Consider the following 27,446-nt stretch of genomic DNA (forward strand, 5'->3'; position numbering starts at 1 on the left):
ATTAAAGCCTGAGAGTGTGGACAGTGATGATGGTGGTAAAAGGAAAAGGAAGAGGAACTGACAATGATTACACTCTCAGTATGTGTCCCAGGAACATGCCAGGATTTTTATCTTCCAAGTACTATGTTAGATTCTTTAAACAGTTAGCTTATTAAAATTGTAACAATCTCACAAAGTCAGTATTCGCAGTCCTACTTTAAAAGATGAGGAAAGGGAAGCTCAAAGAGGCCCTTATTTACAGAAAAAGTATTAAGGTAAGAATCAGTGCTGTTTATGGGAAACTAAAGGTCCCGGAGGCACAAGATGGAAAAATCTCTGTGCTTTTCCAGAGAATCCTGTCCCTTTAAATCAATCCTAATTTTTCACACTCCTTAAGCCTCCCGACTCCTCTGTGGAGCCTGATAACCAAAGAGCCAGCTTCCTGTGCATGATCTAATCTCCATAAGCCCAGCTAAATGAAGTGCATTGTATGGCAGTGTTCAGAAATAATATGCAGGCCTAATTATGATATCACCAATTACAGGAGGTAAGAGATTCCCCCAGATAACGTAAGGGCCTATTGTTTTAGGCTCTGGATTCTGTGTTCCCAGAGGTAATCCCTATGGAGCCATCCTTCCTTACCAGCATCTTTTGTAAAACAGAAACAAAAAAAACCCAATAACAAACAGATGGAGTTAAATCTCCATTATTTACTGGCTTGATTGGGCCAGAGCACCTCAAAATTTAACACGAACTCAATCAAGCACATTTCTCAGGGGTATATGTTGTTGTTGATAAATTCCTCCAATTTTTAAATTCTGTTCTTATACTGTTCTGTATTTTCTTACAAGGAACAAGTACTTTTATATTTAGAAAAAACTGTACAGCTATTTATAAAGATATGTTATTTATTTTTATATAAAGTTTCAGCAAATGTTTATTGAATGCCAATTGTGTGCTAGGCATACAGTGGTGAACAAATTATCTGCTTCAAAGAAGCTTACATTCTAGTGGGGGGACAGCAAATAAATAATAAATATATAATATCAGATAGTGACAAGTACAATGATGAAAAACAAAACAAGTTAAAGGGATCAAGAGTGATGAGGAGAAGAGTATGTGGAAAGAGAGAGAAATTAAGAAGAACCCGTATCAATCCATCAACTAATAATTCCTTAAGTTCACAGATAGGAATAGAGAAATGGGATTTTGTTTTCAAAGTAGAAAGATTTGGAGATGAAGTCTCCTTTGGCTCAAGCTGATCAGTGAGTTTTCTCTACAATATTTCAAAGAACTTGAATGGCCTCTGCTTGACACATACAAGATTGTCACCTCCCTTCCAACATTAATAGTAAATTCCTCCTTGTACTGAGCCCAGATCTACCTCCCTTTAAACTTCCTTGATGTAAGTACATCTTTTTTCTAAAAGTTTTGGACTGGCCATCTAAAAACAATCATCAAAATCCAGTTTCTTTTATCCACCTTATGGGTTGCTCTGCATCCTAATGACCAGATTGTATTTTGTAGATGAAAGGCAGGCAGTGGTACTTATTAAACTGACCCAGCTCAAGTTCTACCTCTTCCATAGACCTGCTACATATTTGACTGTTCAACGGTTCATTCATTCATTCACTAATTCAAATATTCATTAAGCATCTAACCACCATTAATGACTCTTACTCCTCTAAATTCCAATAGCATTTTACAGCTTGTAAAATATAATCAGTCTTTGAATATATAGTTATCTCTCATCTCTTCAACTAGCCTGGAAGGCAAAAGTCAAGTTCCCTACTTTAGCACCTATCAGAGGAGATGATTAAGTTGTGTTACCTTGATTTGTGGTGAATAAGCAGTTTAAACACAGTAGTATAAAACTTAAAGGAACCCACCGTTATCACTTTTATGAAGCAAACAATAAATACCATTTATTGCATGTCTACTCAAGAATGAACCAGGTTATTCAGCTAAACGTTTAACATACAATTAATCCTCACAAGAGTCCTGTGGGTTAAGCATTTTAATTCACATTCTAAAACTGTGGAAAACTGAGGCTCAGAGAGGCAACGTTAGTTGAGCAAAGGTACACTGCTAGTAAATGGCAAGGCCAGGATGAATCCAGATATGTCTGACATAAAATCCATGCACAATCCATAGAGACAGAACGCAGATTAGTAGTTGCCAGGGGCTGGGGGAGGGAGGAATGGGGACTGATTGCTTAATAGGTACAGGGTTTCCATTTGGGGTGATGAAAGAGTCCTGGAACTAGATAGTGGTGATGGTTGTGCAACACTGTGAATGGACTTAATGCCACTGAATTAAAATGGTTAAAATGGTAAATTTTATGTTATGTACATTTTACCACAATTTTGAAAAAAACAAAGCATGTACCCCATGGCCTCCCAATACTCACCTCCCCTTGCGCATAATGATATTTTCATTGCTTTAATCCCTAACCTATACCAACTTTATCCCAGCTGTCCCCCTCAGAATCAGTAGATCCCAGCTTCTCAGGTTGTTAATAACTCCATTCCTGCAACCTCTGCAAAGTAGGAGTTCCTGAGTGGCACCATGGACAGCAGCTTCTGTACCACTTCCTCTTCCTCCTACTGAGTCTTATATAGTCCCCTTCTACCAAGTCTTCCGGTAGATCTCCATGGCCATACCATAGCCAGCCCTTTTCAACAACAGCTCCCTCTTTCTAATCTCCTGCCTTGCACTGAACTTACATGCAGGTTAACAGTTTGGTCTGCACCTGACATCCAACATTACCCTCTACTTACATTCCCAAAGAGGAATCTGGTCACTTCTCCCTTAATGTGGACTCCCCAGACCACTGACTTGTATCTGGAGTTTAGTGACGAATTTTTAGTGACCCAAAGGAAAACAGGAGGCTAAACTGACTCAGGCAATGTTGAACTGCAATCTCTTGGTGCCAGCACTGACAATGATCAAATGCCCTAGAAAAAACAGTCCTTCTAATGAAGTCATACTAGATATGGAGGAACTGTTGGAGCCAGTTCCAGTCTCCACATCAGGCTGGTAACAGTACTGACTGAAGAAGCAGTGAAGGCACACTAGGTAATATGTTTCCTGCCCCACTGAGGGGAGGGCCCTACTGCCCCGTCTCTAACATCTGAGTGTTGTGGAATTTCCTGGACTGTGCTTATGCATAGTCTCTTTCTGGTTGGGGTCTTCCCTGCTCACCTGGAGGCAAAGTGGGATGGGAACTCAAGTTCTGAAACACAATCCGATACTTAATATATTATTTCTACCTTTGTTAAAAATGTTCCATATCACTTGGAAGTCTCCTTTTTTCAGCAGTATAACTACTGGGTATGTTTCACTTGGATTGTTGTAAATACTTCTGCTGACAGTTGTGAGACTTAACACAAGTCAGTTGACTTCTCTGAGTTTCAGTTTCCTTACATGGAAAATAAAGAGGCTGTATTAATCAAGCTTTAAGCGTCTAATCTGTCATTCTCTGACTTGATTACAAGTTTGCTCATTTTCTTCTATACCTTTCTGGTACCTCAGCCACTAAGAAGTAGGACGAGTTGAAAAAAAGGAACCATCCCACTCCACCTCAAAAATTTTCAAACACTGAATCTTCAACTTGACCAAGATGTAACAAATTTCTAACCCTTCCCCACACACTTTCTGTTCTTCTACCAGCTCTGAAGTTAGTACTTTAAAGAAGAAATCCTGTTTAACTGAAAGGTTTTCTGGTTACTTGAGGTATCTGTACAACTAGGGATCACCACACAAAGTATCAAGAGATGAGAAAGCAGAAACAGGGAAGGGAGAGACAGATTCTCGGGTATCTTTTTAATTCTTTAGTGTGAAAAAGCCTGAGAGTAAGTAAAATGGTGCTTTGAAGAAAAGTTGAACTTCCATATATACCCATGGCTTTTCCAGTATAAATGTGTAGGACAGGGCTGAGGGGCAAAATAAGAGGCCACTATGGATCTATAAAAACCATAACAGATCAGAACACATTAAACAAGGAAACAGACTGGTACCAACGAACCACTGGCAGCCTGGGGATTTCCTCCTTCCTGTCTGGGGATTTCCACATTCCTTTCTGAATGCATCTTGGCTGTTTATCACAGATCCAGCCATGAGAAGAGAAGTCTGCGGTTAAGCTTTACAACCCTTCATCTAAGCTAAGAGGACTGCTCTAACAAATGACAGAGGCGTGTTTCCGGGTACTCTTAACTATAGATCACAGACTACTGTAACTCTTTGTTTGCTTGACTGGGAGCTCCTTGAAGGCAGCAGCTGGCCTATAATCATTTCTGTATTTGTAAACCTAGCAGAGGGTCTGGCATTCAGTAGGTACTTGGTAAATTTTTTTGTGACTGATTAACTGAATCAAAGAATGAAAGAATACAGTAGACTGACCGCTGGTTATTTTCTCAAAAGCTCTATTTTTGTGGGGAGGTTACAATGCCCTGCATATTTTCATATTTTTAAAAAAGCTGTAGCTAAAAGCTATTCAATCAGTGCTAATTAACTCAACAGAATCACAGAACTTCAGCCATGGAAGGCAAAGCAGATTGAACAAAAGAGGACTTGATTTTACTATAGTAGCTTGTTTAGTATCTATCTTCAAGGTCTGGAGGACTGAATTTCTCTGGAAAGATTGACTAGAAATTTAAATTAAAAAGGAAAGGAAAAACTTGGAGGAATCAAAATGGTCAAAAGCATTAAGAATAAACATGTGTGTCTGTTTCAAAGCAAAACAAAACAGAAAGCAGTCCTCACGTGCTCGGTTTCTCATTTCACAGACTTCATTACATTGTTAAGCACACTCGACCCTGCTGTAGACTAGATGGAAGAGTACTCAGAAGTCAGCAATCAGGAAACTTGGGTGTGACTGTCCCAAATCACATATTAAGTGAGTGAACATGGATAAGACATTTAAACCTCCCTAGGTCTCAGTCTCTTCATTTCTAATGTAGGCACCAAGCCTTTGGCATAAAGACCAGTTAAGATAATTCATGTTAAAATATTTTAAATTAAAATATACAGCCATGTGCAAATATTAAATTTATTCTTAAATATTTTATTCTTGTTGATGTTACTGTAAATGGAACAGTTTTCTTCATTTATGGCCTTATCTTTTAAGGGACATACATGTGTTGAAAGACAAGTATGATAAGCCTATTCAGAATCAAGCTGACGGAATCCTAACATTGAAATTCAGTACAGGCTGGAACTGGATTTTACCCCTGTTAAAGATTCAACTAGTCAAATGCTGCTTTCTAAAATATCACGGTGGGGCCGGCCCCGTGGCTTAGCGGTTGGGTGCGCGCGCTCCGCTACTGGCAGCCTGGGTTCGGATCCCGGTCCCGCACCGACGCACTGTTTCTCAGGCCATGCTGGGGCCGCGTCCCACATACAGCAACTAGAAGGGTGTGCAACTATGACATACAACTATCTACTGGGGCTTTGGGGAAAGAAAAAAAAGGAGGAGGATTGGCAATAGATGTTAGCTCAGAGCCGGTCTTCCTCAGCAAAAAGAGAAGGATTAGCACGGATGTTAGCTCAGGGCTGATCGTCCTCACAAAAAAAAAAAAAAATATCACGGTGATCCTTTTGATAGTAGTGTTCCAGAACCTCTAAAGCACTTACTGAGTTTAATTAAGACTTGTGAGAAGCAGAAGAACAAGGCAAGTTACCTAATATAGCATTTTGCACTGTGCATGCTCTCAGAGCATACTGCATAAAAGAGTCTTTTTAAAAGAGTTTCCCTGAACCAAAGGGAACTAACAGTTTTTTGAGCACCTATTATGTGCTAAAGAATGCCACCTTATTCATCCCTGCAACTCAAGTGTCAAATAAGTTACCTAAAGTCACACAGAAAGTCAACCCTGGAGCCAGATCCAACCTAAGTCTGTTTGACGGAAAGAGCTAGGTACTTTTCACACTATATCACAGAATCTGAACTGCAGCATTTAAAAAATCTAACACTTGCATCTCCCATAACTTTGAAGGATACTTTTTTTAGTCCTTTGCATGTTAATCAAGGTCACAGTTCAATTAGAGATGGAAACATCCAGAAAGAATGATTGCCTTTAGGGAGGAGCCATAGATGGGAGGGAGATTAACTTTTCACTATAAAGCCTTTTGCACTTGTTAAATTTGTACCATGTGCAAATATTATCTTTTCTAAAAGAGTGAGAGAAAGAGAGAGAGAAGGAAAGATTGGTCCCCAGATCAGCTCTGACCCTCACTAGTATGATCTGGGACAAATCATTTCACAATCTTTCGGATTTGGTTTTCTTTAATGTAAAATGAGACATTAATTTGTCAAAACCCAAAGAACATATCACAACAAGAGTGAACCCTAAGGTAAACTATGGATTTTGGGTGATATTGATGTGACAATGTAGGTTCATAGACTGTAACAAACGTACCGCTCTGGTGTGGGATGTTGACAGTGGGAGAGGCTGTGCACATGTGGGGATGCAAGATATATGGGAACTCTGTACTTTCCACTCACTTTTTCTGTGAACTTAAAACTGCTCTAGGGCCCAGCCCCGTGGCTTAGCGGTTAAGTGTGCGCGCTCCGCTGCGGGCAGCCTGGGTTCGGATCCCAGGTGCGCACCGACACACCGCTTCTCTGGCCATGCTGAGGCCACGTCCCACATACAGCAACTAGAAGGATGTGCAGCTATGACATACAACTATCTACTGGGGCTTTGGGGGAAAAAATAAATAAATAAATAAAATTATTAAAAAAAAAAAAACTGCTCTAAAAAGTACGGTCTATTAAAAAAAGAGAGAGGTTATACTAAATTATTTCTAAAGTTACTTCCAGCTTTAAGATTCTATTATTCTAATTTACTTTACAAAAATAATTAAAAATTCAGAAAGCTGAGCCAACTGGCCAATCTGACAGAGAAACTTTAATTAGAAATTCATTAAGATTAGACGGGGAAAAAAAGACTTGGATAATTAAAGTCAAGATTCCCTGAATCTGGAAACACAGAGATAAAATGGAAATGAGAATGAAGAAAATAAACTAATTAGGTACCTTCTAGCCTTTCCTACCCTAAAATTTCTTCTGCCTTTAGGGAGTCTCGGCAAGTATTGTGAGGAATACTAAAAGGAAACATCCTCCCTTGCTCCTCCCCTCTGCCCAGTATTAGATTCTGGCCAGTTCTCTTAAGAGCAAGAAAATGTCCAAATCAGAAAGAATTGGAATTCTCTTGCCCTGCCCTACCCAGAACTGATTTCTATGCAATCTAGGCCTCTCTTCACCTCTCTAGGCAAAGAGAAACCGTTAATCTGTCTCATTCCAGGGAGGACAAAAGAATTAAGCATTCTAGGGAGTGAGCTCCAGATGGTCAGAGTCACAAGGAGATAGAATAGGAAGCCATTGGACTAAAAGTCATATGAGCTGCATATCCCATTTTTGGCTTAGGTAATTTTACCAGGTGTAAGGTACACACATAGAAATGACGGGCAGGCCCCGTGGCTTGGTGGTTGGGTGCGTGCGCTCTGCTGCTGGCGGCCCAGGGTTCGGATCCCGGGCGTGCACCGACGCACCGCTTCTCTGGCCATGCTGAGGCCGCATCCCACATACAGCAACTAGAGGGATGTGCAACTATGACATACAACTATCTACGGGGGCTTTGGGGGGAAAATAAATAAATAAAATCTTTAAAAAAAAAAAAAAAAAGAAATGACAAAAATTATTTATGCAGATAGACTATGCCAAGTTTTCAATTCAATTCAATTCAATTCAATAGCATCTATATACACATCTGTATTTTCACCTGGCCCACCAGAGCACACGGCTCTACTTGCTGCTGTACAGGAAGGATGCAAGTGTAAAAAGGCCTTCCCTTGTCATTGTTCCTGCCATAAATTTTTCATTCAGAGAACTGAGGGATTATTCCTTTAAATACTAAAATGTATTTATATGTTAACTCTTTCAGAAGGAAATATTTCTAAAATGGATTATAAACCTTCTTAAACAAAGTATACTGAACATACCAGCCCCAGCATATTTTGCTTTTCAAATTATGCCCTTTTTGGGTATTTTTTCTGTCTCCTTTCTTGCTCCTTTCTCTTGTCAGTGTACCTTAGTCAGTCTAACTATTTATTTATTTATTTATTTATTTATTTATTTATTTATTTATTTATTTTTATTTTCCCCCCAAAGCCCCAGTAGATAGTTGTATGTCATAGTTGCACAGCCTTCCAGTTGCTGTATGTGGGACGCGGCCCCAGCATGGCCGGAGAAGCAGTGCGTCGGTGCACACCCGGGATCCAAACCTGGGTCGCCAGTAGCGGAGTGCACGCACTCAACCGCTAAGCCATGGGGCCGGCCCCGTCTAACTAACTTCTAATTTGTTACTTCTAATTCTGCTATGGTCTTAAAAATCAAATAATCAATCTTATCAGGGTTGTGTATAAACATGAAACTGGCTCTGAGGAACTAAGGGGTTCTGCAGTTAGATGTTGAGACGGCAGGCAGATGGGTGGCTGTCATAATGCAGGTGACACAGGACATTAAATTGGAAATGTCAAGTGAGGCACGAAAATAAAATAGCTTTAAAACTCTAAAGTAAGACACCAGACTAAGATGAGAACACAGAAAGATCAAAAGGAGAGGAGATGGATGAGGAGCATTTTAGGACAGAGCTGTTGGTGAGGGTGAGTCCCATCTCTCAAGCTACCAATGATAAAAAGACAACCCAATTTAAAAATGGGCAAAGGATCTTAACAGAAATTTCCCCAAGGAAGACATGCAAATGGCCAATAAGCACATGACAGGCTGTTGAACATCATAAGCCATTAGGGAAATGTAAATCAAAACCACAATGAGACACTACTTTACTCCCACAAGGAAGGCTACGAAAAAAAAAAGGATAATAACAAGTTTTGGCCAGAATGTGGATAAACTGGAATTCTCATAGATCGCTGGTGGGAATGTAGGATGGTGCAGTCACTTTGAAAAATAGTCCAGCAGTACCTCAAAAGTTTAAACAAAGAGCTACCATACGACCAGCAATTCCACTCCTAGGTATACACCCAAGAGAAATGAAAACGTACATACACAAAAAAACTTTTATGTGAATGTCCATAGCAACATTGTACACAATAGCCAAAATATGGAAACAACACAAATTTCCATCAACTGATAAACAGGTAAACAAGATATGGTACATATATCCATATAATGGAATATTATTTGGCACAAAAAAGAATGAAATATGGTGGTCCTCCCTTATTCATGGTTTCACTTTCCGTGGTTTCAGTTACCCGTGGTCAACTGTGGTCTGAAAATATTAAACAGAAAAAATCTCAGAAATTAACAATTCATAAGTTTTAAATTTTGAGCCCTTCTGAGTAGCATGATGAAATCTTGCGCTGTCCTGCTCCATCCGCCCGGGACATGAATCATCCCTTTGTCCAGTGTATCCACGTTTTATATGCTACCCGCACCATTAGTCACTTCGTAGCCTTCTTGGTTATCAGATGGAGTGTTGTGGCATTACAGTGCTTATGTTCAAGTAACTCTAATTTTACTTAATAATGGCCCCAAAGTGCAAGAGTGGTGATGCTGGCAATTTGGATATGCCAAAGAGAAGCCGTAAAGTGCTCCCTTTAAGTGAAAAGAACATAGTCTATATAGTCAGTACTATCCGCGGTTTCAGGCATGCACTGGGGGTTCTGGAACGTATCCTCTGTGGATAAGGGGGGACTACTCTACTGTTTCATGCTGCTGTATAGATGAACCTTAAAAACATCATGCTAAGTGAAAAGCCAGTTACAAAAGACCACATATTATATGACTCCATTTATATGAAATGTTCAGATAGGCAAATCTATAGAGACAGAAAGTAGATTAGCAGTTGCCTAGGGCTGGGGGGCAAAGAGGAGAATGGGGAGTGACAGCTAATGGGTATGGGGCCCTTTTAGGGGGATCAAAGACATTCTAAAATTAGATTGTGGTAACGGTTGCATAACAACATCCCTGTGCATATACTAAAAATATTGAATTGAACACTTCAAATGTATGAATTGTGTGGCATGTGAATTATATCTCAATAAATCTGTTAAAAAGAAAAGAAAAGAAGAGAGAGAAAACCAGAGCTGGAAATACTCCCAAATGCCACTCTAAAATTAAACACCCTCTTGTTACCCAGTGAGTTGTTGGATCAATTCAACGATCCCAGATGTTTTCCTTATTTCCTGCCTTTGAGCTGTACTCTATAATTTAGTATTAGCAGAAAGTTAATAAAGACAACACATCCTTTGTTGCTAAATTTTACACAATGTTTACCATTTTCCACCAACATACACATTTCCTCTGTTTTCCCACTGCAGCTGAGCTGCCAAAACCTTGCAGAGAGAATAATTACCCTTCTGCATCCCTTCCTGCTTTCATGACAGTCCCAATCCTCATGCATAATCAAGTGTATACAGCAAACTAATGTTTTGCTTGCCTCTCCAAGAGGTTTTAAATTCACACTGTTCACCTAACTATAAGGGTTTTTTTCCCCCTTTTGGGGGCAAGGATAGGAGAAATGGTAGGATTCACTATTTCTGGATCTCTATGTTTTTTTGGAGGCTAATTCACTTGCCAGAAAGTTGTTTTGCTTTCTTTTTCCTCTAAAAGCAATTTATTGACTTTCAAGGAATACTATGAGCAGCTTGTACCAAAGTTTAGTCATCATTAGTCCTCCCAGGGCCGGCCCCGTGGCTTAGCGGTTAAGTGCACGTGCTCTGCTGCTGGCAGCCCGGGTTCGGATCCCGGGCGTGCACCGCTTCTCTGGCCATGCTGGGGCCGCGTCCCACATACAGCAACTGGAAGGATGTGCAGCTATGACATACAACTATCTACTGGGGCTTTGGGGGGAAAAAATAAATAAGTAAAATGTTTAAAAAAATAATAATAATAATAATTAGTCCTATCCCTGCTAGCACTTTGAAGTCTTTCTGACATTCACACCCAACCATTTAAAAGATTTTCATCATGGTATTTCTTAGATGGAACATGACTGAAGATAATCTTTCTAAAAGTTAGGTGGGGGCCAGCCCTGTGGCTTAGCAGTTAAGTGCGCGTGCTCTGCTGCTGGCTGCCCGGGTTCCGATCCCGGGCGTGCACCAACGCTACTGCTTCTCCGGCCACGCTGAGGCCGTGTCCCACATACAGCAACTAGAAGGATGTGCAGCTATGACATGCAACTATCTACTGGGGCTTTGGGGAGGAAAATAAATAAATAAATATAATTAAAAAATAAATAAATAAATAAAAGTTAGTTGGGCCTTATTCTCTAATTCAGAACATTTGCTTTCTAGATTGCTCTATATAATTTCTTGTGTTCCTATAATCTGAAAAGTCCTTGCCTACCAATATGTAGAACAGGATATTAGAACTTTCTTTGCATAAGTTTCTAGACGAGGCATTAAAAAAATAAAACCAGCATTATATTCATTAATTCATCATGTCATGTTTTATCTATGAGCAATTTAATTCTTTTTTTTTTTTTTGTGAGGAAGATCAGCCCTGAGCTAACATCCATGCTAATCCCCCTCTTTTTGCTGAGGAAGACCGGCTCTGAGCTAACATCTATTGCCAATCCTCCCCCCCTTTTTTTTTTTCCCCAAAGCCCCGGTAGATAGTTGTATGTCATAGTCGCATATCCTTCTAGTTGTTGTATGTGGGACGTGGCCTCCGAATGGCCGGACAAGCAGTGCGTCAGTGCGCGCCCGGGATCCGAACCTGGGCCGCCAGTAGCGGAACGCACGTACTTAACCGCTAAGCCACCCAGCTGGCCCTACCCTGTTTTTTTAACAGCAAAATTAAATAAAATGGTAGTAAACATCACACTTCAATAAAAAGTGAGTGTTATGGAGAATGAGTTTTGAATTTTTAAGCATGCATCTTATATCTACAAATTTATTAGTACCATACATAAGGCTTAAAATAAAACAAAAGCATCTGCCTTTTTATCTGAAAGAACATGACTTAAGACTTAGTCTGTACCCTCATACATGGCTGGTGGGAATGTAAAATGGTGGAGCGACTTTGGTAAACAAACTGGCAATACCTTTTTGTGAGGAAGATCAGCCCTGAGCTAACATCCATGCCAATCTTCCACTTTTTTGCTGAGGAAGACTGGCCCCGGGCTAACATCTATGCCCATCTCCCTCCTTTATATGGGACGCTGCCACAGCATGGCCTGACAAGTGGTGCATCAGTGTGCACCCGGGATCCAAATCCCGGGCTGCCAGCAGCGGAGCACGGCACTTAACTGCTACGCCACAGGGCCTGCCCCATGGCAACACCTTAAATGGTTAAACATAGAGTTACCACACGATCCAGCAATTCCACTCCTAGGTATATACCCAAGAGAAATGAAAACATATGTACACATAATAACTTGTACACAAATGTTCATAGCCGGATTATTCATAATAGCCAAAATGCGGAAACAATCCAAATATCCATCAAATGATATATGGATAAATAAAATATGGTATATACCTAAAATAGAATACTTTGTTGTTTGTACTGTTGAGTCCACTCCAATTCCCAGCAACTCTGTACAGCAGAGCAGAACCCTGCCCAGTCTTGTCTGCATCATTCTCTCACCTGCTCCACTGCTATTCATAGGGTTTTCATAGCCAATTTTTTCAGAAGTGGGTGGCCAGGTCCTTTTCCCTAGTCTGTCTATCTGGAAGCTCCACTAAAACCTGTCCACTATGGGTGACCCTGTTGGTATTTGAAATATCAGTGGCATAGCTCTCAGCATCAGAGCAACATGCAGCCGCCACAGTATGACAACCAACAGACAGGTGTGTGGTTCCCTGAATGGGAAACGAACTCGGGTGACAGCAGTGAGAGTGCCAAATGTTAACCACTAGACCACCAGGGCTGACTAAGAGAATACTATTCAGCAATAAAAAGGAATGAAATACTGCTTCATGCTACAATAGATGAACCTTAAAAGCATCATGCTAAGTGAAAGAAGCCAGTCACAAAAGACCACATATTGTATGATCCCATTTACATGCAATATCCAGAATAGGCAAATCTATAGAGACAGAAAGTAGATTAGTGGTTGTCTAGGGCTAGGGGGTGGGGAGTGAGGGGAATGGTGGTGGAAGGATTTGCGAGTGGTGTGGGGTTTCTTTTGGAGCAATAAATGTCCTAAAATTAATTGTGATGATGGCTGCATAAATCTGCAAATATACTAAAAAGCCACTGATTTACACACTTTAAATGGGTGAATGTAGGGCCGGCCCCATGGCTTAGCGGTTAAGTGTGCGCGCTCTGCTGCTGGCGGCCCGGGTTCGGAACCCCGGGCGCGCACCGACGCACCACTTCTCCGGCCATGCTGAGGCTGCGTCCCACATACAGCAACTAGAAGGATGTGCAACTATGACATACAACTATCTACTGGGGCTTTGGGGGAAAAATAAATTAATTAATTAAAAAAATTATAAAAAAAAATAAATGGGTAAATGTATAGTATGTGAATTATATCTTATAAAGCTGTTAAAAAAAAACATTTACTCTACACCCAAATGTCCATCAACTGATGACAGATAAAAAAATATATAGTATATTCACACAATGGAATATTAGTTAGCAATAAAAAGGGACAAAATATTGATATGTGCAACGACCTGGATGAACCTCAGAAACATGATGCTAAGAGAGAGAAGCTAGCCACAAAAGAACACACATTGCATGATTTCCTCATACGAAATATCCACAAAAGGCAAATCCATAGAGAGAGGGAGCAGATTAGGGCTGGGGCTGGGGGTGGGGCTGGGGGTGGGAACTGGGAGTGACTGTAGATGGGCACAAGAGATGTTTTTGGGATGATGGAAATGTTCTAAAGCTATATTGTGGTGATAGTTTCACAACTCTGTAAATTTACTAAAAATCATTGAATCGTGTACTTAAAACATTATTTTATGGTCTGTAAAGTATACCTCAACAAACCTATTTTATAAAAACAGATTTACTCTAAAAAAATTTTAAAGAGGCAAATAACCCAATTTTTTAAATGGGCAAAATATAAGAACAGGCAATTTACAGAAGAGAAAATATGAATGAACCAAAAACACAAAAAGATGCTCAACATCACTAGTAATAAAGAATTAACTGCTAATTAAAACCACAATGCACCAAACAGATTGGCAAAAACTCCCTGGAAACAACTCAGATGTCTATCAATAGAAGAATAAACAAATAAATGATGATATAGTCATATAATAGTATAATATCTAGAAGTGAAAATGAATGATTATAGTTACATATATTACAATGCCATTTAAATAAAATTTAAAATCATGCATAACAACACTTAAGTAGCTTAAGTAATAATAAACACAAATTCAGGATAGTGGTTCCCTTAGGGTGGGGAGCAAGGGAAATGTGATCAGGGTTGGGTAGATGGAGAATTTCAACTGAATTGATAATGTTTAATTTCTTTAAGCTGAGTGATGGGTACATGAGTGTTTTGTTGTTTTTTTTAATTCTTTTTTTTTTAATATTTATTTATTTATTTTCCCCCCAAAGCCCCAGTAGATAGTTGTATGTCATAGCTACACAACCCTCTAGTTGCTGTATGTGGGACGCGGCCTCAGCATGGCTGGATAAGCAGTGGGTCGGTGCACGCCCGGGATCCAAACCTGGGCCACCAGCAGCGGAGCGTACGCACTTAACCGCCAAGCCACGGGGCCGGTCCTAAATGATTCCCTGACCAGGAATCTGAGTGTTTTACTTTTCATATTTTTTTGTATGTTTGAACTATTTCCATAAACTAAAATTTAAAAATTCACTCTAAAATGTTTAATTTACTGCCATAGAAAAGAAATGAGAAATGTAGAATATAAAATTTTAATTATTGAGATACAATTCACATGCCATAAAATTCACTCTCTTAAAATGTACAATTCAGTGTTTTTTAGTATACTCATAAGTTTGTATAACCATCACCACTACCTAATTCCAGAATATTTTCCTTACCTCAGAAAGAAACCCCATACCATTAGCAGCTACTCCCCGTTCCCCAGTCCCAGGCCCCAGCAACCACTAATCTACTTTCTGTCTCTATGAATTTGCCTATTCTGAACATTTCATATAAATGGAATTATACAATGAGTGGTCTTTTGTGTCTGGATTCTTTTAAAATTAAAACATTATAATTTTTAAATGCTCATCCATTTTGTGGCATGTATCCATACTTCATTCCTTTTTATGGCTGAAAAATGTTCCATTACATGGATATATCACATTTGTTAATTCATTCATCAGTTGACAGACATATGGGTTGTTTCCACATTTTAGCTATTATGAATAATGCTGCTATGAACATTCATGTACAAGCTCTTTTTTTTTTTTGAGGAAGATTAGCCCTGAGCTAACATCTGTTGCCAATCCTCCTCTTTTTTATATGGGATGCTGCCACAGCGTGGCTTGATAAGCGGTGGGCAGGTCCTCGCCCCAGATCTGAACCTGCAAACCCTAGGCCACCGAAGCGGAGCGTGTGAACTTAACTGCTATGCCACCGGGCCAGCCCCATGTACAGGTTCTTGTATGAACATGTTTTCATTTCTCTTGGGTATACACTTAAGAGTGGAATTGTTGGGTCATATACTAACTCCATGTTTAACTTTTGAGGAACTGCCAAACTATTTTCCAAAGTGGTGCACCTTTTCACATGGAAATAATTTTGAAAGCTGTTTACCAGTGTAAATATTTTTAATAGTAAAATATTATTATAAATTTACTGAAATAAACTTTAAAGAAGTATACTTACCCCAACTCCATCTGGCCCTAAAACAATGGATTTCATTTTTGTCTAAAAATTTATATTTCACATATATTTATAAAATTGCAATCATAGAGAATATACAATTTATATTCTTTTTTTTTTCATTTTCAGTATATATTGAGGTAGTCATTTGTGGGATTCATTTATTCAGACTTACTCCTTTGTGATGGTGATTACTATCAAAACTTACAAAGTAGATTCAATATTATCATACACTTTTAGGAAGCCTACAGTATTGCAAATGCCTCTGTTAGTTTCCTCAAAAGACACGCTTTCATCAGTGGCATGTGCCAGTCAGAGAAAACAAACCGTTTAACATTCAGAGTAAATGATGAAATTGACAGAGTTTCAAAATGTATCAGTTTTTTCACTGACAGCTTATAGTTTCCAGTTTCCAAAGTGAAAGGATCTTTATGGTTTGGAATTTAAGATTAGTATTCCAATTCTGGAAGTACCAGTTGAAAAGACAAAATTATTTTAAAAGACTAAGTATAAACAATAGCTAAAAACATTAGTGACTTGAATTACCAACCTTAAATACATCCTCAATACATCTACTAAGTTCTTCTTCTGTCACCAAAATGGTCCCAGGCACCACGTCACTCTCTGGAATCTCTAGAGAACAAAAAACAAAATTACCCACACTCAGCATCTCATTGAATAGAAGAAACTGGGTCTAAGAGAGAAAGTTTACTAGAAAGATAGTTCAGTAAGTAACAGCTAAAATTAGAAAATCAGCCTAGTTACCACTGCACAATATGGCACCATTTGAATACAATATTTCATGGAATCTACAATGCCATTGATTATAAACATGCATTGTTATTTTATGTATCACTAAGAAAGAAAAAAACTACTGCCCAGTAACCTATGAAACATTATCACTTAGAATTTTTTTTGTGTGTGTGAGGAAGATCAGCCCTGAACTAACATCCGTGCTAATCCTCCTCTTTTTGCTGAGGAAGACCGGCTCTGAGCTAACATCTATTGCCAATCCTCCTCCTTTTTTTTTTTTTTCCCCCAAAGCCCCAGTAGATAGTTGTATGTCATAGTTACACATCCTTCTAGTTGCTGTATGTAGGACGCGGCCTCAGCATGGCCGGAGAAGCGGTGCATCGGTGCGTGCCCGGGATCCAAACCCGGGCCACCAGTGGCGGAGCACGCACACTTAACCGCTAAGCCACGGGGCCGGCCCTATCACTTAGAATTTTAATTGTAAATTTACTGAATGAAAAATTGGGGATTAGAGTAAATGAAAATGGCAGTCAATAGTTGCGTCCAGTAGTTGGTACATAGGAGTTCATTATACTATTCTCTGTAGGTGTGTTTGAAAATTTCTCTTTAAAAAGTTTTAAAATAGAGTTTTTAAAAAAAAGTATTAAAAGAGCTCTTTTAGATTTATTTAGACATACAGTTTTATTATATATCATTCTTTGTATAAGCTAAATAGTTGGGATAAACAGGATAAGAAATTCTTAAAACTTCACATTAAGTGTTCAACTCTTTTATAACATTTCAACACCATTACTGATATCCACATTTTGCCATAATATATTGTCCTTTGTGCCACCAAGAGCACAGGTGATGTGACATTTCTTGAGTCCTCTGTTCTACTGTCTTCATGATTTTCTTCTAAGTCACTGACATCCATTCTATAAGTTTGTTTTCCTTTTTTTTTTGCTGAGAAAGATTCGCCCTGAGCTAACATCTGTTGCCAATCTTCCTCTCTTTTTTTTTCCCCTCCCCAAAGCCCCAGTACATAGTTGTATATTCTAGTTCTTCTATGTGAGCTGCTACCACAGCATGGCTACTGACAAGACGAGTGGTGTGGTTCTGCACCCGGAAACCAAACTCAAGCCGCCAAAGCAGAGCGTGCTGAACTTTATAACCACTAGGCAATCAGGGCTGGCTCCCTTCTACAAGTTTTAATATTCATTTGCAGACACAGACAACGCCATGATTGCTACCTGGCCAACAATGATTGTGAGGTGCATCTTGATAGCAGAGTTGTTAAAATGTGAAAAAGATTTCCAAAATAAAAGTTTTTTAATGTGAAAAAAATGTGCATCTTGGAATTGATAAAATACGGTAATTTATCATAATTGCCACATAGTCCTAAAAATGTGATACAATATGAAAAACAAAATAAGAAAGCTTATACTTCAGATTGTTTTTCCAGTGGCAATGATGGGGCTGTATAAGATCAGTCATATTCTTACCTAGTCCTTTTTGTTATCAATAGATTCTATATGCAAAACATGTAGCTGGTGTTACAAATGTAACCTAATACATGAAGAATGCCTGGTAAATAGATGTCCAGGGGCCGGCCCCGTGGCTTAGCGGTTAAGTGCGCGTGCTCCGCGTGCTCCGCTGCTGGCAGCCCGGGTTCGGATCCCAGGCGCGCACCGACGCACCACTTGTCTGGCCATGCTGAGGCCACGTCCCACATACAGCAACTAGAAGGATGTGCAGCTATGACATACAACTATCTACTGGGGCTTTGGGGGAAAAAATTAATTAATTAATTAATAGATGTCCAATAAATATTCCTTGAATGAATGAACAAGGTCCAGGACAAAAATAATTGACCCATAATTGGACTGAATCTAGGCCTCCCAAGAATAGTGCTCTAGACCAACGCTCAAACTTGAATACACATTTGAATCACCCAGAGGGCCTGTTAAAACACAGATTATTGGGACCCACACCAGACTTTCTGATTCAGTCTGGAGTGGAGCCTGAAGTTGTATTTCTAATAAATTCCCAGGTGATGCTGATGCTGCTGGTCCTGGGACCACACTTTGAGAACCATAGCTCCAGACTAGAGGAAATATCTAATCAGCCATAGACAAGCAAATAAATAGATTAGTAATGAGGTAAAGTCTTAATATATGAAATTAGATATATAAAAATTGCTATACCCCAATGCTGAAGGTCAACAGAAATAATACTTCATTTTTTGAACCATTTTTTAAAGAATATATTGATACTAGACTAGATTTCTATCAGATGCATGGAGGAATTTTAATTATTTACTCAAATATCATGTTTATCATGTCTGAATAATCACAAATTTCACTTCACCAAGGCTCAATCTGATGAAGTTTTACTATGCACAAGAATTAGACTTTCTCCATTCCCACCCAACCTCACCCCTCCCACATACATACCCAGAAAAATTTATACTACAAATGATTTCTATACAAAGTTTACACAAAACTAAATTTGGTTTAACCACAACATCAAACTTTTTCTTCATTTTTAACCTTGGGAACTACTATCTAGAAAAATTTTTTTTTATCTTATGCTGAAATGATAGTCTGTATCCCAGCATTAAACTCAACAAAGCATGAAAACACACTACGGGCAGTGGTGAAAATGTTAATCTATTAAAACAGGGCCCGCCCCGTGGCTTAGCGGTTAAGTGTGCGCGCTCTGCTGCTGGCAGCCGGGGTTCGGATCCTGGGCGCACACCAACGCACCGCTTCTCCGGCCATGCTGAGGCCACGTCCCACATACAGCAACTAGAAGGATGTGCAACTATGACATACAACTATCTACTGGGGATTTGGGGAAAAAAAATAAATAAATAAAATTAAAACATTAAAACAGAACTAAACCCACTGGTCAAATCTGGGAAAATCTGAGCATCAAAATGAAAGACAGGAATGTTTGGTAACCCACTGAATAAAAAAATAATCTATGAATCTATATTAATACTTAAATAATTATTTTTTAAAAAGGAATGAGGAAGGGAGAAAGAAAAGCTCTTCTTTACAGAAGAATACCAACTAACGAACTAGAAATAACAAAAGAAATAAAAGTGACAATTTTACTGGCAAGAATCATCAATGGATACTAAACCACAGTATGAAAGACTATTGGGAAACAGGGTATTCACATGGTCTCAGACTATCATCCCATAGATTACTCATTAATTACAAAGAGAGGAAAGTAGTTTTACAATGGAGAAATTTGGCTGCTACCACCTTAATCAAACGATCAAATTAAATATTGCTAGTAATGAGATTAATTGATAACTTGTGCCCCCTAACCTGATGGAGACTGAGAAAAAAATCATTATCCTATGCAGTATTCCTGCCGAAATGTTTAACCTGGATCTAATCAGGAGAAAACTACTAGACAAATAAAGATTTCTGAGGAATATTTTATAACCTGGGCTCTTCAAAAATGTCATGGTGAAAGACAAGCAAAAGACTAGGGAACTATTCTACAGTAAAGGAAACTGAAAAGACATAACAAGTAAATGCAATGCAGGACTCTTGACTGGATTCCGGATTTTAAAAAAATAGCTATAAAGAAAGTTCTTGGACAATTAGAGAAATCTGAATAAAGTCTGTATATTAAATGACATTGGCAACTAACCCTCAAATGCTTCAGAAAAAAATGTACATGTATAGAAAGAGAGAAAGATAAACATGGCTCAAATGTTAAGAGTTGGTCACTCCAGGTGAGGTGTATAGAGGTGGTTCAACATTCTCTTCTTAGAACTTTTGTGAAGAGAATTTTTTAAAATAAAAAGTTGGGGGAGAGAAAAGTAAAACTAAAGACACTGAAATACCACAGACTTAAGTCATTTCAATCTGAACCATTGAAGAAGGTCCTTTAGAGGGACACCCAACCACGAGACTTCCTCCTTTACCTGCTGTATTTAAACATCGATGAAGAGGAGCTAACATTGGCTGAAGCAAATACTTTGCTGCCAATTGTGGGTGTTCTCTTGACATAGTTATAAAGGTAGTGGTAGCAACTCGCTGAAATTGTCGTGCTGTCAATTTATCTTGAAAGTGAAATAAATCCAGAATCTAAAAGAAAAAATTTACATGAAGCAAATACCAGGCTCTTTGCAAGGAGCAATATATTAGCTAAGGGAAATCACTAATTTCTTTAAGCCAAAAAATAAACTCACTGCAATAACACCAATTCAACAGAATTTTTGTTTTTTAATCTAAGAACCCAGTATCAAAGTGAGAACTGAAGATTCAGGCTATGTTTTTATTAATTTTATCAAATTTATAAAACATATGCTCATTGCAAAAAATATGGAAAATAAAGTTTTAAGAAGAAAAGTAAATCTTCCAAAATCACTATAAACATTTTTGGTGTATTTTTTTCCAATTTATTTCCATATACTTCTTTTTTCTTTTTCATTGAGACCACCCTTAATACTCAGTTTTGTGTATGGCTAAAATCTTCTCATATTGTTATAAATTCCTCAAAAATATTATATTCAAGATGTATGCAAGAATTTTTTAAAGTATTCCCTAATATTCAGACCTTTACTTTTTTTCTCAAAATTTTGCTATTATAAATAGCACCGCCAAATGAAATTAGTGGGTCCAGGCAGATAAATATATTTAGGATCTGAAGAGCCTGTCATGTCTGAAATGTCCCAGACAGAACTCTATTTTATTCTCAAAGAAAAACACAGATCTCCAGTGCCTATGAGTGGGTTTACCCCAGAATAAGCAACTGATAGTAAAGAGCATTTCTGTTCCTGACTTAAAAGTGACTCTTGTACTTTTTACAGATAGTCAAATCTTCAGTCCAAAAACTGTATGTGACCTTTGACACTGCCAGAGAGAGACTCAGCAAACCTGAAACCCGTGACTTGATTTTCTCATTTTGTCAAGTAACAAAACTATAGCTACTAGTTTCAGAAAATATTTACTCATCATTGCAAATGCTAACTTTGCCCTATAAGATGATTTATATTTAGTATTTTTCAATATAAGACCATTGCGGGCTGGCCCCATGGCTTAGCAGTTAAGTGCATGCGCTCCGCTGCTGGCAGCCCGGGTTTGGATCCCAGGTGCGCACCGACGCACTGCTTGTCCGGCCATGCTGAGGCCGCGTCCCACATACAGCAACTAGAAGGATGTGCAACTATGCCATACAACTATCTACTGGGGCTTTGGGGAAAAAAAAAGGGAGGAGGATTGGCAATAGATGTTAGCTCAGAGCCGGTCTTCCTCAGCAAAAAGAGGAGGATTAGCATGGATGTTAGCTCAGGGCTAATCTTCCTCACAAAAAAAAAAAAAAAAAGACCTTTGCATTGATATTTTGTTCTCATGCGTGCCTACCCATGAGAACCCTGAAGATCAGTGTAACAACTGAATGATCTTCTTCGGACTGTCCTCCAAAAGGCATGTCTTACATCTAAATACATGTGGAGTACTGATTAAGAAAATTCCTTCCACGTTTTTCACCTATCAAATTAGGAAAGACAGAAAAGTTTTGTAACACATTGTATAGGCAAAGCTATGGTAAAACAAATATATAAACAATATCAACCAAAAATTTAAAGGCATATACCCTTTGAACGAGTAATCTTAATTTCAGGAATTTTTTCTAGAGTAATATTTGCACATGTACAAGATTTATTTTATTTCTTTATTTTTTTATTTTTTTTGTGAGGAAGATCAGCCCCAAGCTAACATCCGTGCTAATTCTCCTCTTTTTGCTGAGGAAGACCGGCTCTGAGCTAACATCTATTGCCAATCCTCCTCCTTTTGTTTTTTCCCCCCAAAGCCCCAGTAGATAGTTGTATGTCACAGTTGCACATCCTTCTAGTTGCTGTATGTGGGACGCGGCCTCAGCATGGCGGGAGAAGCGGTGTGTCCGTGCGCGCCCGGGATCTGAACCCGGGCTGCCAGCAGCAGAGCACGCGCACTTAACTGCTAAGCCATGGGGCCAGCCCAGGATTTATGAATATTAACTATAGCATGGTTTGCAACAGCAAAAGAATGAAAACAACTCAAATGTCCATTAATAGGAGGCTGGTTAAATAAATTATGGTACATTAATATGATGAAATACTATGTACCTGTGAAAAAGAATGAAGCAGCGCAATATGAAATGATCTCCCAGATACATTAAGTTAAAAAAGCAAAATGAAAAACAGCGTGTGTAGCATGTTATCACTTGGATAAAAATTAGAATGTATACACACATACATACACATATAAATGTATATACATAAGACACAGAATATCCCTCGAAAATAAACAAGAAATTGGTAACAGTGACTACTTCTGAGGGACTAGGGAACAGAGAGGGTAGGAGTCTTACTTCTCTGTTTACACTTTTGTGCTTTTAAATTGTGTACCATGTGAATTTACCTTGTTTATTTAATGCCCATTTTTTAAAAAACTAATTAAAAACACACAGAGAAGATAATGAACAAGATGAAACTTTACTTTCATATTCCAGCTCTTGAGAGCAAGCTAGGCTGGCTAGTCATTTATTAATGGTGAGGTGTTCTTAAACCTAACAATGAGGTTGGTGTCTTCCACAGGTTTTTATTTGCTTATTAAGAAGCCCCTCACTGAACAATAAACTTAGGTATTATATTGCTTTTACCTCAACATCAGAGGAACATTAAAAGTCCTCTTTCTATAAATAAGCAGATAATCTTCAAACGGTCAAAAGAAACAAAATTATTTACCTGGGGGCAGATATCCCTATAGTAATCCTCTGGTGAAAGAGACTGCTGGGGACAAGAGGCCAAAATCTTTGCAGTCAAGTCACACTTCTTCCAGTCAGCAGCTGTGGCCTCAGCATCACTCCCGCCAGCCGCCCCAGCTGTCAGCAATGGAAAGAGATGTCAAAAACTCATACCAGTTCCCCATATAAGGTTCTTAAAATACAGGGCAAAAAGTGTTTTTTTGTCTACTGAAAATTGTTTATTTCTTCTACAAGATAATCTACCCCTCTGCACTTTCCTTTCGATGTTGGTTTCTGGGAAGTTCAGAGAAAAAAGTAGCACTTAACCATTATAATGATATTATTCATATGACTTGAATATTAGCTTCTTCTCAGTGTTTATTACTTTTTATTATTATTATTATTATTGTCTCTTTATATGAATCATGCCATTTAAACTGCCTTAAACCACAGCTATGGAGTAACAGGGACCAGATTTACTTTACCACCTTAAATGATTAGAAAACTGGACAAAATATATTAACAATGGTTTTCAGACACTGGACAACAGGCAGCCCGGACACTGACCCCTGAGAGAAGGGAAGCAAACACGGTGAGCCCCAGGAATAGCCTGGCCTACTACCTAGAGAGAGATTTGAGGCCATAGCACACACAGCAAAGGGGAGCCCAAATGAAGCCTGGCACCTTGTTGAGTTAAAGAAACATATTTCAGAGTTCAGAGAGGCCAAGGCAGCTAGAATTTTCAGGGCAAAATATCAGAGAGGAGGAAGATACACAAAGAGAGAGCTCCAAAGATCTGCAGAGGCATCCTCTCTCAAGCTTTTGGTGGAGTAAAATCTGTGTACGTGTGTGAGGAAAAAAACCCAAGGCTGGAGCAAGAACAACCAGAAAGGAGTAGGGGGAACAATCCCCAGAGTTTACACAGGGCTGGGAACAGTTTGTATCCCACTAGTGAGCACGGAAAGGCCTCCTAATACACAGAGCATCAAGTAAAACCTCAGAAGGGTATTGCCTTAGTAGTGGGGTCAAATTACCTTAGATTAAAGGCTGCTCTAGACCCACAGTAACAAGGCTTAAAAGCCAGGATCAAAGAGATCAAACTGATTCCAAGAAAAATAACTGCACGCCAGAACAAAGTCTAACAAAGGAATACAACAAAATCTAGCACCTGGAGCCGGCCCTGTGGTGTAGTGGTTAAGTGCGCATGCTCCGCTGCTGGTGGCGCGGGTTCAGATCCCGGGTGCGCACTGATGCACCACCTGTCAGGCCACGCTGTGGTGGCATCCTATATAAAGTGGAGGAGGACTGGCACAGATGTTAGCTCAAGGCTGATCTTCCTCACAAAAAAAAAAAAAAATCTAGCACTCAACAATGTAAAAGAATGTTCAGTATCCATTCAAAAACTACCAGGCGTATGCATACAACGAAATATTATTCAGTCACAAAAAGGAATAAGGATTGATTCATGCTACAACATGGATAAACCTCAAAAACTTTATGCTAAGTGAAAGAAGGCAAACACAAAAGACCACACGTTATATGATTCCATTTGGATGAAATATCCAGAATAGGCAAATCCACTGAGACAGAAAGTAGACGAGTGCTTACAGGGGGTTGAAGGAGGGGAGAAGGGGAGTCACTGTTCATGGGTATGAGGGTTTTTTTGGGGCGTGATGATGAAAATGTTTTGGAATTAGATATTGGTGATGGTTGCACAACTTTGTGGCAATACTAAAAACCACTGAACTGCACTCTTTAAAAGAGTGAATTTTATGGTATATAAATAACATCTCAATAAAAAAAATTACCAGGCATGGAAAGAAGCAACACAATATGATCCATAATCTGGAGCAAAAATCAACAGAAACAGACTCATAAAAACAGAGATGACACAATTAGGAGACAAGGACATTAAAACAGCTATTATAAATTTATTCCCTATTTTCAAAAAGGTAAAGGGAAAAATGATCATGATGAGGAAAGAAATGGAAGATATAAAAAAGACCCAAACTGAACCTCTACTAATGAAAAAGAAAACATCTGAAATGAAAAATACACTGGATGGGATTAACAGATTAGACTGCAGAAGAAAAGATCAGTGAATTTAAACACGTAGCAATAGAAATTATTCAAAACGAAACAGAGAAAAGGACTGAAAAAAATAATAAACAGAGCATCAGGAACTTGTAGAACGACATTAAGCATAATATTAGGTGTAATTCAAACTCCAGAGAGAGAGGAGAAGAGAGGACAGAAAAAAATATTTGAAGATAATGTCTGACAAATTTCCAAATATGATGAAAACTATAAACCCTTAGCTCCAAGAAGCTCAAGAAACGTTAAGCAGAAGCAACATGAAAAAAACCACCCACACCAAGGTATATCATAATCAAATTTCTCAAAACCAGTCATAACAAGAAAAATCTTAAAAGTAGCCAGAAAAAAATATATCATGTACAGAGGAACAAAGACAAAAATGACAGCAGAAATATTTTCAAAAAGGAAGGTGAAATAAAGACTTTTTCAGACAAATAAAAGCTAAGAGAATTCATTGCCTACAGACCTGCACTACAAGAAATGTTAAAGTTCTTCAGGCAAAAGGAAATTTGAATTAAAATCTGGATTCACACAAAGAAATTACAGACACCAGAAATGGCAAATACATGAGTAAATATAATTTTATTTATTTATTTATTTTTCCCCCAAAGCCCCAGTAGATAGTTGTATGTCATAGCTGCACATCCCTCTAGCTGCCATTTGTGGGACGCTGCCTCAGCATGGCTGGAGAAGCGGTGCGGTGGTGCGCACCAGGGATCCGAACCCGGTCCGCCAGCAGCGGAGCGCGCGCACTTAACCGCTAAGCCACGGGGCCAGCCCTACATGAGTAAATATAAATAAACGGCCTCAAATCATTTTTGAGAATAAACAAGATTTGAATAGATAACAAAAAAATATATACATGCATAAGTAGGGAGAAAAAAGCTGATAGCAAAAATAGGGTTCTAAGTTTCTCATAGCAGCTCTCCAATTTGCATTCCCTTGGGTGAAGTCTAACTCTTCTTTGGAAAAAGAAGATGCAAGGACCTATTTGCATGTGACAACTTCTCACAGGTAACTGATAATTTTTCATTTCATTGGCCCTCGTAGCCGCTGCAGGCAGAACTGGGGAGGCAACATTACAGTGACTTTTTTTTTAAATTTTTTTTTTTAAAAGATTTTATTTATTTATTTTTTTTTCCCCCCAAAGCCCCAGTAGATAGGTGTATGTCACAGCTGCACATCCCTCCAGTTGATGTATGTGGGACACGGCCTCAGCATGGCCGGAGAAGCGGTGCGTCGGCGCCCGCCCAGGATCCGAACCCGGGCCGCCAGCAGCGGAGTGCGCGCACTTAACCGCTAAGCCATGGGGCCGGCCCCTACAGCAACTTTAGACCATATATATCAATGTCTGCCAACCACGTTGACCTCACCTTTGTCTGACAGGGCCAACGTACATTTACCACACCAGAAATGGAAAGTCAAGATTGATTCTTCTGGGCCGGCCCCGTGGCTTAGCGGTTAAGTGCGCGCGCTCTGCTACTGGCAGCCTGGGTTCGGATCCCGGGCGTGCACTGATGCACCGCTTCTCCGGCCATGCTGAGGCCGCATCCCACATACAGCAACTAGAAGGATGTGCAACCATGACATACAACTATCTACTGGGGCTTTGGGGGAAAAAAAGGAGGAGGAATGGCAATAGATGTTAGCTCAGAGACAGTCTTCCTCAGCAAAAAGAGGAGGATTAGCATGGATGTTAGCTCAGGGCTAATCTTCCTCACCAAAAAAAAAAAAAAAATGATTGATTCTTCTCTCTCTCCTCTTCTTTCCCCACATAGCCAGCCCTTCATTAAGTTCTGGCAACTCTACCCCTTAAATACCTCTCATATGCATTCATTTCTCTCTGTTTCCACTGCCACAGCATGTCTGAGAGGTCCCAAGCCACCAGGACCTTTCAGACGACTGCCCATTCTTCACAATACATCCAGATAGATATTTCTAAAATGTAGATTTGATCATCTCTCTCTCCTTAAAACCTTCCAATGGTTTCTCACTGCCCTCAGAATAAAGTTTGAAAGCCTGAACTAGGCCTACAGGCCTCATGACGTGGCCCCTCCCCATGCCGCCACCCTCATTTCACACCACTTTCTG

At 39.2% G+C, this 27,446-nt stretch overlaps 1 protein-coding gene across 2 annotated transcripts in view; it reads right to left on the reverse strand.

Annotated features, from left to right (window-relative positions):
* The window catches only part of TANGO6 (transport and golgi organization 6 homolog), a 179,799-nt gene that overhangs the window by 131,606 nt on the left and 20,747 nt on the right, over positions 1-27,446 (reverse strand). For both annotated transcript variants that reach the window (XM_004431770.3, XM_087420026.1), the window contains exons 5-7: positions 23,260-23,396; positions 20,455-20,617; positions 16,324-16,406 (exon numbers count right to left, since the gene is read on the reverse strand). In XM_004431770.3, the coding sequence (XP_004431827.1) occupies positions 16,324-16,406; positions 20,455-20,617; positions 23,260-23,396 (383 nt within the window). The remainder of the gene's footprint in view (positions 1-16,323; positions 16,407-20,454; positions 20,618-23,259; positions 23,397-27,446) is intronic.

This window comes from Ceratotherium simum, chromosome 30 (genome assembly GCF_057802395.1).
Source record: "Ceratotherium simum simum isolate JZ-2026a chromosome 30, ASM5780239v1, whole genome shotgun sequence".
In the NCBI taxonomy this organism is placed as follows: domain Eukaryota; kingdom Metazoa; phylum Chordata; class Mammalia; order Perissodactyla; family Rhinocerotidae; genus Ceratotherium; species Ceratotherium simum.